General features: G+C 44.9%; 1 protein-coding gene across 1 annotated transcript in view; it reads right to left on the bottom strand.

Moving 5' to 3' along the window:
* The window catches only part of LOC120981622 (NACHT, LRR and PYD domains-containing protein 3-like), a 3400916-nt gene that overhangs the window by 1422918 nt on the left and 1960602 nt on the right, over positions 1–17396 (bottom strand). The window contains exon 10 of the mRNA XM_040411191.1: positions 9583–9744. Coding sequence (XP_040267125.1) covers positions 9583–9744 — 162 coding nt within the window. The remainder of the gene's footprint in view (positions 1–9582; positions 9745–17396) is intronic.

Here is a 17396-nt window from a genome sequence, read left to right as displayed (position 1 = left end):
ATCACTATTTTGTGGAAGCAGGTATATCGCAGGCCTCAATTAATATTTGGTGGAAACAAGTATATCCAACCCCTTAATCTGTATTTTGCTGAAGTAGGTATATCGCAGCCCTCAATCAGTATTTTAAAGAAGCAGGTATATCAAACCCCTTAATCAGTATTTTGTGGAAGCAGGTATATCAAACCCCTTAATCAGGATTTTGTGGAAGCAGGTATATCAAACCCATTAATCAGAATTTGGTGGAAGCAGGTATGTTGCAGGCCTCAATCAGTATTTTATGGAAACAGGTATTTCCAGCCCCATAATCAGTATTTTGTGGAAGCAGGTATATCGCAGGCCTCAATTAATATTTGGTGGAAACAAGTATATCCAACCCCTTAATTGGTATTTTGCTGAAGTAGGTATATCGCAGCCCTCAATCAGTATTTTATAGAAGCAGGTATATCAAACCCCTTAATCAGGATTTTGTGGAAGCAGGTATATCAAACCTGTGCTGTCTTGACTATTGCATACTGTTTATTTGTGTGCCTTCAGCACCATCTAGTGACCTTTATCTGTAAGTGCATCTTTTGCCTTGTTAAGTTATGCATATTCATTAGGTCACCTGACTTCCTGCTCACAGTGCTTTCTGGGAAAGAGACCGGCTCCTGCTTCCTTTTCTCTTCACCTCATGGAAGGAGCAGCTACTCACTGTGTGTCTCTTACTAAAGCATTGTCGGTAAGGGATTAATTCATGTTTTTGTGTAAGTTTTGTGTACACTGTACTGTATACTCAGTTCTTGTATGTTCATTTTCCTATAGTTTACCTTCTCTACTGCCGGTTAATAAAAACCACAGACTACAGAAACAAGTCTCATCTTATTAACTAGTAGAATGGTGATATCTGCCTGTTGAACTGCATACAGACCCCGGGGGTACATGTTGGGAGAACAGGACAGTAAACGACGACTTCTAGCGAGAGAGACGCACCTGACTACACAGAAGTCTGTTACGGTCCATGCAATATCTGCAAACGGACACCACAGCGACTTCTATACAGTCCAGTGCTGCAAGGGGATAGCCGCTTCAAGCAATGTAGACACATTAGATTGCATACTGTGACCGCTCTCTAAGCACAGCGACCGGCATTCCACAGCACAGTAGTCGCCACGCAGTTAAGTGTCTTCACCAACACCATGTCGCGTAGCACAGTATCAAGCTACAAGACAAGATCAAGGAAGGTTGGTTCCACTAAGTCGTCTTCCGTTAGCAATGCGGCTACCATTGCCCGCGCAAAAGCAGAAGCCGCGAAGGTCAAAGCAGCCTTTGCCGAACAAGAAATGAAGATGAAAGAAGAAAAGGCTCAGCTGGAAATGAAGATGAAAGAAGAAAAGGCACAGCTAGAGGCTTCAATAGACATGCAAAAGGTCCTCTTAGATGCGAAGCTAGAGAAACTCGCCGTAGAGAAAGAAACGGCAGCCGCCATAGCTGAAGCAGAGTTCTTGGAAGCAATGGAATACAAGAAAACCGGAAGTCACCGCAGTGTGCTTAGCCAAGAACTTCGGCCAGCAAGATCCTGTACAACGCACTTCAGAGTACGTCCATCAACACTCTAGACCAAACAGCAATGCTGATCCATTCCCAGGAACCGAAGACGTCACCTATGCCACAGAAGAATCATACCGTCCAAAAGAAAGAGTCACGCTCGGAACCCAGTCCTACAAACAAGAGAGCCCAGAGCCACGTGACAAAACTCCAGCTAACTTCCCTGCACACAAAGGAAGTCAGCTTCCAGTCCAGCCTGCAGAGCCACCTTATCCCACAAGACGGTATGATATGGGCTGGCCTAAGTCAGAGACTCCATACAGGTATGATCGCCCACCACACTCTCACTGTGACTTTCCACCTCCAACCAACCTTAGTAGTAACCAGAGCACAATAGACTTTGCCAGGTTCTTTACTAAACGTGAGCTAGTTACAAAGGGACTGGCGAAGTTCAGTGATCGCCCTGAAAACTATAGAGCATGGCGGGCCTCCTTTTATAACATTACAAAAGACTTGGGTCTGTCACACAGTGAGGAGATAGACTTCCTTGTAGATCGGCTTGGAAAAGACTCTGTAGAACATGCCAAGAGAATCAGGGATATTAATATAAACTACCCAGAGATTGGCCTAAAAATGATCTGGGATAGACTTGATGAATGTTATGGTTCTGCAGAGGTCATAGAGGATGCGTTGTTTAAAAGAATTGACGAATTCCCTAAAATATCTAGCAAAGGGTTCCAGAAACTTAGGGATTTAAGTGATCTACTGATGGAATTACAGGTTGCCAAAGCCGAAGGGGATTTACCGGGGCTTGCTTTCCTCGACACTGCCAGAGGTGTCAAACCTATTGTATTAAAGCTTCCCCACAACCTGCAGGAGAAATGGGTCTCCCATGGGTCAAGGTACAAACATATCCACAATGTGCCATTCCCTCCCTTCAGTGTGTTTGTTGATTTTGTAAGGCTAGAAGCTAATATTCGTAATGACCCTAGCTTTGATCTATCACAGTCTTGTGTCACTCCCTATGACCACAGACCACACAAAGGATCAGTGGCAGTGCACAAAACTAACATTTCACCTGCAGATTCTTACAGGCATTACAGCTCCGCCAGCCACGAAACAGTCAAAGATCCTGGTAAGCAGTGCCCTCTACACAAGAAGCCACACCCTCTTCTGAAGTGCAGAGCCTTTAGAGAAATGTCCATTGGAGATCGCAAAGCCTTCCTCAAGGAGAACCGCATTTGCTACAAGTGCTGCTCATCAACATCACATATTGCCAAAGACTGTCAGGTTAGTGTAAAATGCACTGAATGCAACAACTCAGATCACAACACGGCCTTACATCCTGGGCCTTTCCCATGGACCTCATCACAGAGTAACAGTGCCAGAGAGCATGGCGGGGAGGAAAGTACCTCTGGAGCTAACCCACCAGCAGTTACTTCACAATGCACTGAAGTCTGTAAAGGACTCATAGGCGGCAGGTCCTGCTCAAAAATCTGCCTTACAAAAGTATACCCAAAGGGCTGCAGAGACAAAGCCATCAATGTTTACGCTATCCTAGATGACCAAAGTAATGCGTCCCTAGCCAAATATACTTTCTTTGATATTTTCAACATCAAAGGGCCTAACACTCCTTATTCTCTAAAGACTTGTGCAGGTACTGTAGAAACAGCGGGGAGGAGAGCTAGTGGCTACCTAATTGAATCCATAGATGGTAAAACGTGTCTTTCCTTACCAACTATTACTGAATGTAACCAAATCCCTGATAATAGACACGAGATCCCTACACCAGAGGTAGCCATACATCACACCCATTTACAACGTATAGCCCATCTCTTACCAAAACTCGATCCTAACGCTCAGATAATCCTACTCCTAGGGAGAGATATCTTACAAGTTCATAAAACTAGAGAACAGATTAATGGCCCACATCATGCTCCTTATGCCCAAAGGCATGACCTAGGATGGGTCATAGTAGGAGATGTCTGCTTAGGAAGCATACACAAACCAACCTCCATCAATAGCATGCTCACAAGCACATTAGATAATGGACGTCCCTCTATTTTCCAACCATGTAAAAACAACTTCCTCATAAAGGAACTGCCACATAGTACTCAACTACCTTGTTCTTTCATAGACTCTGTAGACCACGACATAGCTTGTGACAGTGACGAAGACCACTTAGGTTGCTCAGTGTTCCAAAGGACCAAGGAGGACAATCAGGTAGCAATGTCCCACGAAGACAGATTGTTTTTAGAAACCATGCAAAAGGAAATCACTAAGGATGAAACAAATAGTTGGGTCGCACCCCTTCCCTTCAGGCCTCAAAGACAACGTTTGCCTAACAACAGAGAGCAAGTCTACAGACGTTTTGTCTCTCTAAGACGTAGCTTCCACAAGAAGCCAGAAATTAAAGATCACTTCTTTACTTTCATGAGGAAAATATTTGAGAACGGTCATGCTGAGGTAGCTCCCACCCTTAAAAACTCAGAAGAATGTTGGTATTTACCCATATTCGGGGTTTACCACCCAAAGAAACCAGGTCAAATTAGAGTAGTGTTTGACTCTAGTGCTAAATATGAAGGCGTCTCCCTAAACGACGTCCTGCTCTCAGGTCCAGATCTTAACAACAAGCTCCTAGGAGTACTGCTTCGTTTTCGTAAAGACTCTGTTGCCTTCATGGCAGACATTCAGCAGATGTTTCATTGCTTTCTCGTTAAAGAGGAATACAGAAACTTCTTAAGATTTCTTTGGTTTATTGACAATGACCCCACAAAAGATATCGCGGAGTACCGCATGCGGGTACATATCTTTGGTAACAGCCCCTCCCATGCAGTTGCAACTTATGGTCTCAGACACTCTAAAATCACTACCAACTGTTGAGGGCGCAGTAGGTCTCCTTAAGAGAGCTCAAGAAATGCTCGCATGCTCAAACCTGAGACTGCACAAAATAGCCTCCAATAGTAAGCAGCTGATAGAAGCATTTCCCTCTCAAGACCACTCAAACGACCTACAGAGCTTAGACTTAGGGACTGACTCCCTTCCTATACAACGTAGCCTTGGTCTCCTCTGGGATCTAAAATCAGACACGTTTACCTTCCAAGTCAGCCAGGAAGAGAAGCCCTTTACCCGTAGAGGTGTCCTGTCTGCCATAAACAGTCTTTATGATCCCTTGGGATTCACGGCCCCCGTTACAATCCAGGGCAAATCACTACTTAGAGACTTAACTCAGGAGACATTGGATTGGGATCACCCACTTTTCCCTGAAAAAAGAAACATATGGATAGAGTGGAGAAACTCCCTAAAGACTTTATCTAACCTGCATGTTCCACGTTCTTACGCTCCTGTGCCATCCACAGAAGTAAAAACACAAAGACTTTATGTATTCTCTGACGCGTCCGTCAAAGCAATTGCCGCTGTAGCTTATCTTAAAACTATAGACAACAAAGGTCAGTGCCACAAAGGGTTTGTCATGGGCAAAGCAAAACTCGCACCACTTCTCGAACATACAATACCCAGGCTAGAACTCTGTGCCGCTGTACTAGCCGTTGAACTAGCTGAATTAATTACGTCAGAGATAAACCTAGAGATTCGAGACGCCGAGTTTTATACAGACAGTAAAGTGGTCCTGGGCTACATTTACAACCAAACTAGACGTTTCTATGTTTACGTTAACAACCGAGTGTTAAGAATCAGGAGGTCTACCTTCCCAAAACAATGGCACTTTGTACCTACTGACCATAACCCAGCAGACTTAGCAACCAGGTCAGTTGCTGCCAGTCACCTTAAGGACACAGTTTGGTTCACGGGTCCTGCTTTTCTATACAACTCAGAACATTCTTCTGCCTGTGACTCATATGAGTTGTTAGATGCAGATTCTGTAAAACAAATCCGCTCTGACAGAGGCACAAACTTTGTTGGAGCTGCTAATGAGCTAAAGATTCTCTCCAACTTGGATAATAACAGTGTAAAAAGATTCCTTAGTGAGCAAGGATGCACTTGGATTTTCAATTTCCCTCATTCTTCTCACATGGGAGGAGCCTGGGAAAGAATGATTGGCATAGCCCGCAGAATCTTGAACTCTATCTTCCTACAAGTGGGCAATGCTAGACTCTCTCATGAATGCCTTACAACCTTTATGGCCGAAGTCTCTGCCATTATCAATGCCAGACCCCTGGCTCCGATATCAAATGACCCAGGAGATCCAATACTGCTTGCACCTGCCTCTTTACTTACCCAAAAGACTGGTATAGTGAGTGCTCCTTCTGGAGAGTTTGGCACCAAAGATCTCTACAAACGCCAATGGAGACAAGTGCAAGGCCTTGCCGATACTTTCTGGAATAGGTGGAAGAAGCAATATCTTCCCACCTTACAGACAAGAACCAAATGGCACACAGTTAAGCCCAACCTAAAACCTGATGACATTGTTCTTGTTAAAGACTCTCAGGCCCAAAGAAATCGTTGGCCTTTGGGCCTCATTACTAAAGTGTTTCCAAGTGAAGACGGACATGTCCGTAAAGTTGAGGTCAAGATTTTCAAACAAAATGAGACCAAACTGTTTATCAGACCTACTTCCGAACTAATCCTACTGTTATCTGTTGAGGACTCTAATAGTGACATCGGCTGATGTCAAGCGGGGAGTGTGCTGTCTTCACTATTGCATACTGTTTATTTGTGTGCCTTCAGCACCATCTAGTGACCTTTATCTGTAAGTGCATCTTTTGCCTTGTTAAGTTATGCATATTCATTAGGTCACCTGACTTCCTGCTCACAGTGCTTTCTGGGAAAGAGACAGGCTCCTGCTTCCTTTTCTCTTCACCTCATGGAAGGAGCAGCTACTCTGTGTGTCTCTTACTAAAGCATCGTCGGTAAGGGATTAATTAATGTTTTTGTGTAAGTTTTGTGTACACTGTACTGTATACTCAGTTCTTGTATGTTCATTTTCCTATAGTTTACCTTCTCTACTGCCGGTTAATAAAAACCACAGACTACAGAAACAAGTCTCATCTTATTAACTAGTAGAATGGTGATATCTGCCTGTTGAACTGCATACAGACCCCGTGGGTACATGTTGTGAGAACAGGACAAAACCCCTTAATCAGAATTTGGTGGAGGCAGGTATATTGTAGGCCTCAATCAATATTTGGTGGAAACGGTATATCCAACCCCTTAATCAGTATTTTGCTGAAGCAGGTATATCGCTGCCCTCAATCAGTATTTTGTGAAAGCAGGTATATCAAACCCCTTAACGCAAAATGCCGTGCATGAACGGCGGGGGATGCTGTGCCAGAATGCATTCCGCCATATATGCACGGTGGGATGATTGGGCGGGTGCAGGAGCTGTGCCCGCCCAATCACTGCAGCGGCCCGGCAGTCCCTGATAGCCGGGCCCCTGCTGTATCCGCGGCCGGCGGATTAACCCCTTCTATGTAGCGGTCAGCGCTGACCACAATATAGAGGTGGTTTGCAGCAGGGAGAGGAAAGCATCGAGTCCCCACGATGCTGTGGCGGGGACTCGATGTGTCAGATGGCAGCCCTATGCCATGCAGAGGCTGCCAAATGCCTTGCACGGCATCGGGACCCGCCTTCTACGAGTGCCCAGGAGATCCAGACTCAGGCTGGGTCTCCTAGGCAACCTGTTAGTGTACTACTCAGTATAGTACACGAAAAGGCAATGCATAACAATACAGATGTATTGTAATGCATTGCAGAGGGGATCAGACCCCCAAAAGTTGAAGTCCCAGAGTGGGACAGAAATAAAGTGTAAAAAAAAAAATGTAAAAAAAGAGTGTTTTCAATAAAAAAAAAAGTTTGAAGTAAAAAAAAGATAAAAACGCCTCTTTCCGCGGATTTTATAATAAAAAATAGAAAAAAAAGAAACAACACATATATTAGGTATTGCCGCGTCCGTAACGATCGCCTCTATAAAAATATCACATAACCTAACCCCTCAGGTGAACACAGTCAAAAAAATAAAATAAAAGTGACAATTTTTGTCACCTTACATTACAAAAAGTGTAATACCAAGCGATCAAAAATTCATATACACCCTAAAATAGTAGCAATCAAACCGTCATCTCATACCTAAAAAAATGAGCCTCTACATAAGACAGTCACCCAAAAAATAAAGAATAAAACTATGGCTTTCAGAATATAATTTTTTTCAGAAATGTTTTATTATGTAAAACTGAAACAAAAAACTAAAAAAGTAGTCATATTTGGTATTGTCGCGTCCGTAACAACCTGCACTATAAAAATAGCACATGTTCTAAACTGCCAGATGTGCATTGTAAAAAACAAAAAATAAAAACGGTGCCAAAACAGCTATTTTTTGTTACCTTTCCTCACAAAAAGTGTAATATAGAGCAACCAAAAATAATATGTACCCTAAAATAGTACCAAAAAAACTGCCTTCTTATCCTGTAGTTTCCAAAATGGGGTCACTCTTTTGGAATTTCTACTCTAGGGGTGCTTCAGGGAGGCTTCAAATGGGACATGGTGTCAAAAAACAGTCCAGCAAAACCATATGGTGTATCTTTCCTTCTGCGCCCTGCCGTGTGTCTGTAGAGCAGTTTACGACCACATATGGGGTGTTTCTGTAAACGAAAGAATCAGGGCAATAAATATTGAGTTTTGTTTGGCTGTTAACCCTTGCTTTGTTACTGGAAAAAATTGATTAAAATGGAAAATTTGGCAAAAAATATAAATTCTGAAATTTCATCTCCATTTGCCATTAACTCTTGTGGAACACCTAAAGGGTTAACAAAGTTAGTAAAATCAGTTTTGAATACCTTGAGGGGTTTAGTTTCTAAAATGGGGTCATTTTTGGGTGGTTTCTATTATGTAAGCCTCACAAAGTGACTTCAGACCTGAAGATTTGCTTTTAAACTTCTAAGCCTTCTAACGTCCCCAAAAAATAAAATGGCATTCACAAAATGATCCAAACATGAAGTAGACATATGGGGAATGTAAAGTTATAAATATTTTTGGAGGTATTACTATCTATTATAAAAGTAGAGAAATTGAAATTTGGAAATTTGCTAATTATTCCAAATGTTTGTTAAATTTGGTATTTTTTAATAAATAAAAAAGAAATTTTTTTACTCAATTTTTCCACTGTCATGAAATACAATATGTGACGAGAAAACAGTCTCAGAATGGCCTGGATAAGTAAAAGCGTTTTAAAGTTATCACCACATAAAGTGACACATGGCAGATTTCCAAAAATCAGTCTGGTCCTTAAGGTGAAAAATGGCCTGGTCCTTAAGGGATTAATCAGAATTTGGTGGAAGCAGGTATATCACACCGCTCAATTTTTTTTTTTTGCCACAACAGTTATATCACACCACTCTGTTAATTTGGGGGAACAGGTATATCACAGCCTGAATCAGTATTTTGTGGAAGAAGGTATATCACACCCCTCAATCTTTTTTTGGGGGGGGGCAACAGGTATATCACACCCATTGCAATAAGTTGTTCCAATAGCGCTTGTCCCTTTATATAGCTGCGGAATCGCAGCAGAACCGCACACAACTGCTGCACAATACAAATGCACTATAATATACCTTCTATGTTAGAAAGTATATTATAAGTATATCACAAACCTCATTGGAAGAACGAGTGAAACGTTTTCAAGAAATCTACAGTAAGACCAGTTGCCTTGATTTATTCTTCACAGATATACCATGACCTGGATAAATGAGAACCTTCACAGACATCACAAACCTCAGTATATCACACCTATCAATAGCACACCTATACCAGTCCATAAAAGGACTTATGTGGCCCTATTAGCTAGCGTTTGGTGTCCCTAACGGCCTATCCCTGCACATGTCTCAGTTCTGTACACATCTCTTATATTCACTATAATTCATCTATCCTGCAGGCCGGATTGGACCTGGTGCATTAGTCAGACATTAGTAGAGACGTCACATATCAAGGAGCAGTCAGCAGTTTATCTCATAGACATAACAATGGTGCGGAACATAAAATAGAATAAAATCCATGTATAACGTGTGCCCCACATGTCTCAGTCCTGTACACATCTCTTATACTCACCGTAATGTCTCTATCCTGCAGGCCGGACTGGACAGAGCCTCCATCAAGTCACTGAAGTGAGGACCATACAGACAGTTACCAGACAGGTCAAGTCTCTTCAGGGATCGGTTATTCCTTATTACAGATGCCAACTGGATGCAGGAAGTGTCTGGTAGATTATTACTATGCAAACTGTAAGAATAAGAAGATGAGATGTGGGTGAGGCGTCCACAGAGCATTAGTATAAAATCTGTAGATTGTGACTGTGGAGAGAAAATGGCTGTTAGTAAAATCCATAAATGTCATCACTAGAAGCCGCCTCTTGTGTGTGGTGGATGTCAGAAATGGCGGCAGCTATATGATATGTCCATGTCCTAGAAATCCAGAACCCCTGAGAAATGTGGAATGTCCTCACTTTATGGCATGTCATAAATCAGTGATGATAGAGGCACATGAATGTACAATAGTCATAAAGCTGGAGCGTCATCAGCTGCTGAGAGCTCTCCTTCATCCACCATCTATTGTGGCTCTTAGTCTGTGGCCCCTGTGGCCTCCATTCTCCTTTCTCCACCATCTATTGTGTCCCTCAGTCTGTGGCCCCCATTCTCCCTTCTCCACCATCTATTGTGGCCCTCAGCCTGTGGCCTCCATTTTCCTTCCTCCTTCTATTGTGGCCTTCTGCCTGTGGCCTCCATTCTCCTTCCTCCACCATCTATTGTGGCCCTCAGTCTGTGGACCCTGTGGCCTCCATTCTCCTTCCTCCACCATCTATTGTGGCCCTCAGTCTCTGGCCTCCACTCTCCTTCTTCCACCATATATTGTGGCCCTCAGTCTGTGTCTCCTGTGACCTCCATTCTCCTTCTTCCACACCTATTGTGGCCCCTGTGGCCTCCATTCTCCTTCCTCTAACATCTATTGTGACCCTCAGTCTGTGGCTCCTGTGGCCTCCATTCTCCTTCCTCCACCATCTATTGTGGTCCCTGTGGCCTTCTTTCTCCTTCTTCCGCCATCTATTGTGGCCCTTAGTCCCCTTCCTCCGCCATCTATTGTTGCCCTCAGTCTCCTTCCTCCACCATCTATTGTGGACCTTAGTCTCCTTCCTCCACCATCTATTGTGGCCCCCATTCTCCTCCTCACATTACTACAGGACACCTGTGGCTCAGTCAGTTATTTGGGGGATGGATTATTAGTAGACATTACACTACATTCAGGGTTTCTCTGGATTCTGCTGGTATTGATTATTACTTATTGATAACGAGCAGTAATTGTCTCCATTCTGAGTAAATTACAGCCGGGGTCATCAGTAATAATACCGCCATACAGCTGTAATGTAGCACAGGCAGAGATGAGCGCTCTATGGCGGTAAGGGCTCATGTACTTATTACAGCTCTGTATAACCTGGGAGTTGCTCAGACCCATAATCCGCCCCATAGAAGCAGATGTGTCCTTCCTGTCTCTCCAGATGTCTCTCAGGACATATGACACCTCCTCCATGTGGAGGCACAATGCAGGTTCTGATTAGGTCAGTCCTAGAACACTTACCTGTGTGTTATCCGGGGAGGGGGTCACTGCTCCCATGTGTTATACAGCGGGGGGCAGGTATTAGTGATAGCGCTGATCTTCTCAGATATGACAGTGCTCCAGATGACGACCAAAATGTTCGCCAGTGCGACTTATGATCGTAAATGGCGACAAGACTTTATTGTTGCCATTTGTGATTAGACCGGTCACCATGCTTAGTTTTTAAGAAGAAAATGCCTTCACCTAGCCAGGGTTGCCAACTGTCCGTAAATTTACAGACAGTCCACAAAACCCGGGTGTTTTCTTCTGCCGCCAGTAGCATCCAGCAGAAAAATAAAAAAAACAGCCAGTAAAACCTGTGCCCCGAACTCTGAAGTCTGCACTGCGCACGCGTACACAATGCAGTGATATGGGGGTCAATGCTGCGCTGGAGGAAAGTGGAGCAGTGACGGCGGTCAGGAGGAGGAGTCCCACCAGCCACCATTGAAAGTGCGACTATCTCTCAAAGTTTCCTGTCTCCTGTGTTCCTGCGCCGCGTTGTCAGAGAGAACAGGGAGACTCGAGGGGAACTTGTGCTGTGTCCTGAAACACTCTGCTAGACACTAATTGTGTTTCATGAAAATGTGCTCGTGCCTGAGTTCCCATAAAGTTGCAAAGGGAGGGGGAGGTCATAACAAACCTCATACCTCCCAACTTTTGAAAAGAAGGAAGAGTGGCCATGCCTCTAACTCCACCCAAAACATAACTAAACACCTATTCGTGCATATAAGTCTATTTAAAGTTTAAGTCATGCAATCAGAAAGTGTTTCTACCTTTACTTCTGGTCGTCGGGGAGCGGTAATGATGAGGAAGCGGTGATAATCCTCTTCTCCTCCGGGATCGCGCTCAGGGTCGGCGCTTCCATTAAGGCAAGGTGGCCCCCGGGCCCCCAAGTCCTTAGGGGCCCCCGCCAGCCCGCAACTAACTATATTTTTGTGGGCCCCTTGGCAGCAAGTGGGGCAGCGGTGGCAGGACAGTCACACAGGGAGATGAGCGCTTCCATTGTGGAAGCTCTCATCTCCATAGTCATCTGTATTGCCGTCCTCAGGACAGCGATACAGATGGCTGTGCTGTGGGTCAGGGGAGGGAGAGGTGTGTCCCTTCCCTGTTCCTCTGATAGGCTGCTGGCACGGTAGCATTTAATTAAATATAACTAAACATCTAATCCCATTAAATCCCCTAAATGCCGCCACATAGTAATTATTTCCCCACCCCACAGTATTAATGTGAGCATTGTGCCCCCTTCACAGATTATGCCCAGATATGTGCCCCCTCACAGTAATTATGCCCAGTTATGTGCCCCCTCACAGTAATTATGCTCAGTTATGTGCCCCCTCACAGTAATTATACCAAGTTATGTGCCCCTCAAAGAAATATGCCCAGAACTGTGCCCTCTCAGAAATATGCCCAGCTGTGCCCTCTCATAGTAATATGCCCAGCTGTGCCCCCTCATAGTAATATACCCAGGACAGCGCCCCTCATAGTAATATGCCCAGCTGTGTCCCTTCAGTAACATGCCCAGCTGTGTCCACTCAGTAATATACCCAGCTGTGCCCCCTCAGTAATATTCCCAGGACTTTGCCCTCTCATAGTAATATGCCCAGATGTGCCACCTCATAGTAATATGCCCAGGACTGTGCCCTCTCATAGTAATATGCCCAGCTGTGCCACCTCATAGTAATATGCTCAGGACTGTGCCCTCTCAGAAATATGCCCAGCTGTGCCCTCTCATAGTAATATGCCCAGCTGTGCCTCCTCTTTGTAATATGCCCGGCTGTGCCCCCTCTTAGTAATATGCCCGGCTGTGCCCCCTCTTAGTAATATGCCCGGCTGTGGCCCCTCTTAGTAATAGGCCCAGCTGTGCCCCCTCATAGTAATACGCCCAGCTGTGCCCCCTCAGAAATATGCCCAGGACTTTGCCCCTTCACAGAAAGTTAAAAAAACAACTTTTCCTCCTCACCTCCTTCAGCAGCAGGATCCACATTGAGTGCTCTGGTCTGCAGTGAGATTCAATAGCAGTCAAAGATGGAGGTGGAGAAAGGATTCAATTAAATGTTTTAGTTGAAGGTAATATAAGGTTTCTGTGGACGGTGGCTCATATCTGCTTTGTAAGGAGTTGACTGCAGCCACGTCGTCTAAGGCCTCATGCACACGACCGTATTTTTTTTGCGTGAGCTCCTCCTACTGGTAAGTGACATGACCTGTCACTTACCAGTAGGAGGAGCTCCCGGCCGGACGCAGACATCGCAGCTCGCAGGTAAGTATAATGGTTCTACAAATTGCTAAGTAACCATGGCAACCGGGACTGCAGTAGCGTCCTAGTTGCCATGGTTACCGATCGGAGCCCCAGCGATTAAACTGGGACTCCGATCGGTAGTCTCCACTGCCACCAATGATAGGGGGGAGATTTTAATTAGGAGGGGGAGGGAGGGGAGAAGGCCCACTGGCCACCAACGAGTTAACTACAGGGGAGGGAGGGGGGGCCCACTGGCCACCAATGAGTTAACTACAGGGGAGGGAGGGGGGGGCCCACTGGCCACCAACGAGTTAACTACAGGGGAGGGAGGGGGGCCGGCCGCACTGGCCACCAATGAGTTAACTACAGGGGAGGGAGGGGGGGGCGGCCACACTGGCCACCAATGTGTTAACTACAGGGGGGGGCTGCCCCCTGCTGCCTGGCAGCACCTGCCAGGCAGCAGGGGGCAGTCATGTACACAGTTCTTTTAGTATATTCTAACCTGAAGCGTCCCCATCACCATGGGAACGCCTCTGTGTTAGAATATACTGTCGGTTCTGAGTTTTCACGAAGTGAAAACTCAGCTCTGAAAAAGCTTTCATGCAGACGGATCTTCGGATCCTTCTGTATAAAAGTAACCTACGGCCACGGATCACGGACACGGATGCCAATCTTGTGTGCATCCGTGTTCTTTCACGGACCCACTGACTTGAATGGGTCCGTGAACCGTTGTCCGTCAAAAAAATAGGACAGGTCATATTTTTTTGACGGACAGGATACACGGATCACGGTCTCGGCTGCAAAACGGTGCATTTTCCGATTTTTCCACGGACCCATTGAAAGTCAATTGGTCCGCGAAAAAAAAAAACGGAAAACGGCACAACGGCCACGGATGCACACAACGGTCGTGTGCATGAGGCCTAAGTAAGTGATAAATCCTAGTGAGTCCTTTGGCGGTCCGAAGTCTCCTGTCCTGGGGGAAATAATGTTTTTTTATAAGTGGTAGAAGAGGCAGGTGAGGAGAAAGTAACTGGGCTGGGTTTTGGACCGTCTCAAATTTTGAGAGAATGCTTAACCCATTTTCGTCCGCCTTACGTATATATGCGTAGGTGGTTGAGACTTTACTTATGGGGCACACTGACGCGAGCAGCGGGTTCCATAGCTGCCGGGTGCCTGCTAATGCATTGGAGTCTGTGTTAAAAAAAATAATTATAAAATGGTTTAAATAACCCCCCCCCACCCCACAATTAAAATAAAAGTACATCATGGGTATCGAGTCGTGTGAAAATGCCATATTATTAAAATATTAAAATATTTATTCCATATGGCAAGCAGCAAAACAGAAAAAAAAGTCATGATTCACAGTTTTTTGTCGCTTCAGCTCCTACAAAGCGATCAAAAAGTCATACACACCCCAACATGGTATCAATGAAAAGCACAGACCACCCTGTAAAAAATGAGCTCCATAAACATAAAAACATTTCCCACTACATTGTAAGCAACCATAAATGGTTCCATTCTAAAGTACATTCTGTTCCACAAAAAAAACGCCGTCATACGGCTATGTGAATGGAAAAATAAAAAAAAGTTATGGCTTTGGGAAGACAGGGAATGAAAAATGAAAATGGAAAATTTCCCGAGGGGCATCTCCGATGGAGTGAAGGAGGGCTAACTGAGCTATCTGAGCTGCTTGGTGGTATTTTTGATAATTTGGTCCCTGAGACCTCCTCTGAGTTTATATCTATATAAAGTGGAATACAATTATCCCAAACAAATCCAAGAGACGTCAGTTGTATGGTTTTCAGGAAATATGTTGGAACTGCGATCGGCAGAGCTCTAAAATAGTATAATAATTTGGGCAAGAAAGTTAACTCTCTCGGTCCGAGATATGTGGTAGACGTTCCACCTTTCTAGAAGTCTCAGCTTTCTGAGGAGTGGTGGGTGATTGTGTGAGTAAAGTGTATTGTAGGAGGCTGTTAACAGAATGGAAAATTAGAGTCGTGAAACTTCCAACTATGGGAGCGAGATATTGAATGCTTTTGATTTTGCATTATTAAGGCTAGTGCTACACTGCGCCTGTAATGATAGTCAATGGTGTCGCACAGCAACATGCGACATACTGCGACAGTCGCCAAAAATCCATCCAAGTTGTGTATCAGCATGTGGCAGTGTGACACCATAGACTACCATTACAATGATTTTTCTGTGACACATGTCGCTGTGTAGCCCTAACCTAATAGTGAGGCCTGAGACTGCCCTGAACCTGGACAACTCTAAGAGCAGATTAGCGAGGGAAATTAGATTCAGACGACCGTCTGATTGGTTCTTCATCCGTTCCGCAATTTTGGCCTGTTCCATGGCCCTGCAAAAAGATAGAGCATGTACTATTCTTGCCTGCAATTGTGGACAAGAATAGGCATTTCTATCATAGTGCCGGCCATGTGCGGTCCGCAAAATGCAGAACATACATGGACGGTATCTATGATTTGTTGAGCCGCAAATAGAGCCATGATAAGGTACCAAAAGCCTTATGAATATCTAGAGAGCAACGCGGCAGGGATGCCCCTAGCATTACAGGCGTGAATGAGATGAGGTATGCCTCTGATGTGGTGGTTGATCCTTCCAATCAAGGAAGATAATGGTGTATTAAGACGGGTTGCTAGTGTCTTGGAAAGGAGTCTATATTAATAAGTGCGATGGAGTCATAATTGACTTGATCAAGGGGATCTTGATCAGGTTTGGGGATCATTGATATAGCTGCCTGGAAAGATTCTTGGTGGACTGGAGGACCCTTACATTGCATTAAAACATTCTGCTAAGAATGGAGGAGAACTTTTTATAATATAACTCAGAAAAGCCATTGGGGCCTGGGCGTTTCTGAATCTTAAGATAAACAATTGCCATTCTATTGCTATTGGGGTAATTTCAGAAGGTAATAGTGAAAGTGGAGAGTATGGTATGGGAGATAGACTAGTCTTCTGTAAATAGGTAGCGATCTGTCCAGAAGAGGAGGTGTGTGGTTGTGAATGGAGATGGGATAGGAAGGATTTTTCAGGATTAAAGGGGTTGTCCGGGTTCAGAGCTGAACTCGGACATACCTCCATTTTCACCCCGGCAGCCCCCCTGACATGAGCATCGGAGCAGTTCATGCTCCGATGCTCTCCTTTGCCCTGAGCTAAATCGCGAAGGGCAAAGGCATTTTTTGGAGATCCGTTGACATACCGGGGCTCTCCATGGGGCTGCCAGGAACCCTGGTGACATCACCGGCACTGATGGGCGGGATTTAGCGCTGCCCTAGCCAGTAAAACGGCTAGGGCAGCGCTAAAGCCCGCCCATCAGAGCCGTTGACATCACTGAACACACTGTCGGGCGGTAAGTTTCCGCCCGGCACTGTGTTATTGAAAACAAAAGAGACCTTGCCCTGCGCGATTTAGCACAGGGCAAGGGAGCACATCGGAGCATAAGATGCTCCAATGTTAGCCTCAGGGGGGCTGCCTGGGTGAAAATAAGGGTATGTCCGGGTTCAGCTCTGAACCCGGACAACCCCTTTAATGGTTATTGTGCCTTGAATAGTGTGGAGTTTATAAAAGTGAACGGCTTATTGTTTAGGGTATAATATTTCTGACGGAACCATCATTTAACAGTATCAGAGAGGCAAAGATTGAGCTCTGTCTGTGGGCGAGAGAGAGCTTGGTGGGCGTCTTCAGAAGGGTTTGCCTTTGCCAGGACTTCACATTGGGAGACATTTTGTTCACGATCTCACTGCTTGAGTGTCCATTTGCAAAGAACTGTTTTATGGGAGATAGGGAGGAGACTGAAGGGGCATTGATAGTAAAGTGATGTGTTTTGATAGAGGAGAACACTTCATGGAACAATTAATAGAGGGTCAGTAAGAGACCAGGAAGGATTAGGGGGTTTAGACAGGAGAGATAAAGAGGAAACAGACATGGATCGGACCACGTTGTAGCGTGTATCCTCAAATTGGATACCCAAGAAATGAAAGAGACTGGGGAAAAATATGGTCAATTTAGGGGTAAAG

The sequence above is a fragment of the Bufo bufo genome, chromosome 11 (assembly GCF_905171765.1).
Source record: "Bufo bufo chromosome 11, aBufBuf1.1, whole genome shotgun sequence".
NCBI lineage: Eukaryota > Metazoa > Chordata > Amphibia > Anura > Bufonidae > Bufo > Bufo bufo.
The sequence above is the reverse complement of the archived record's forward strand: the minus strand, read 5'-3'. Positions and strand labels throughout refer to the sequence as shown.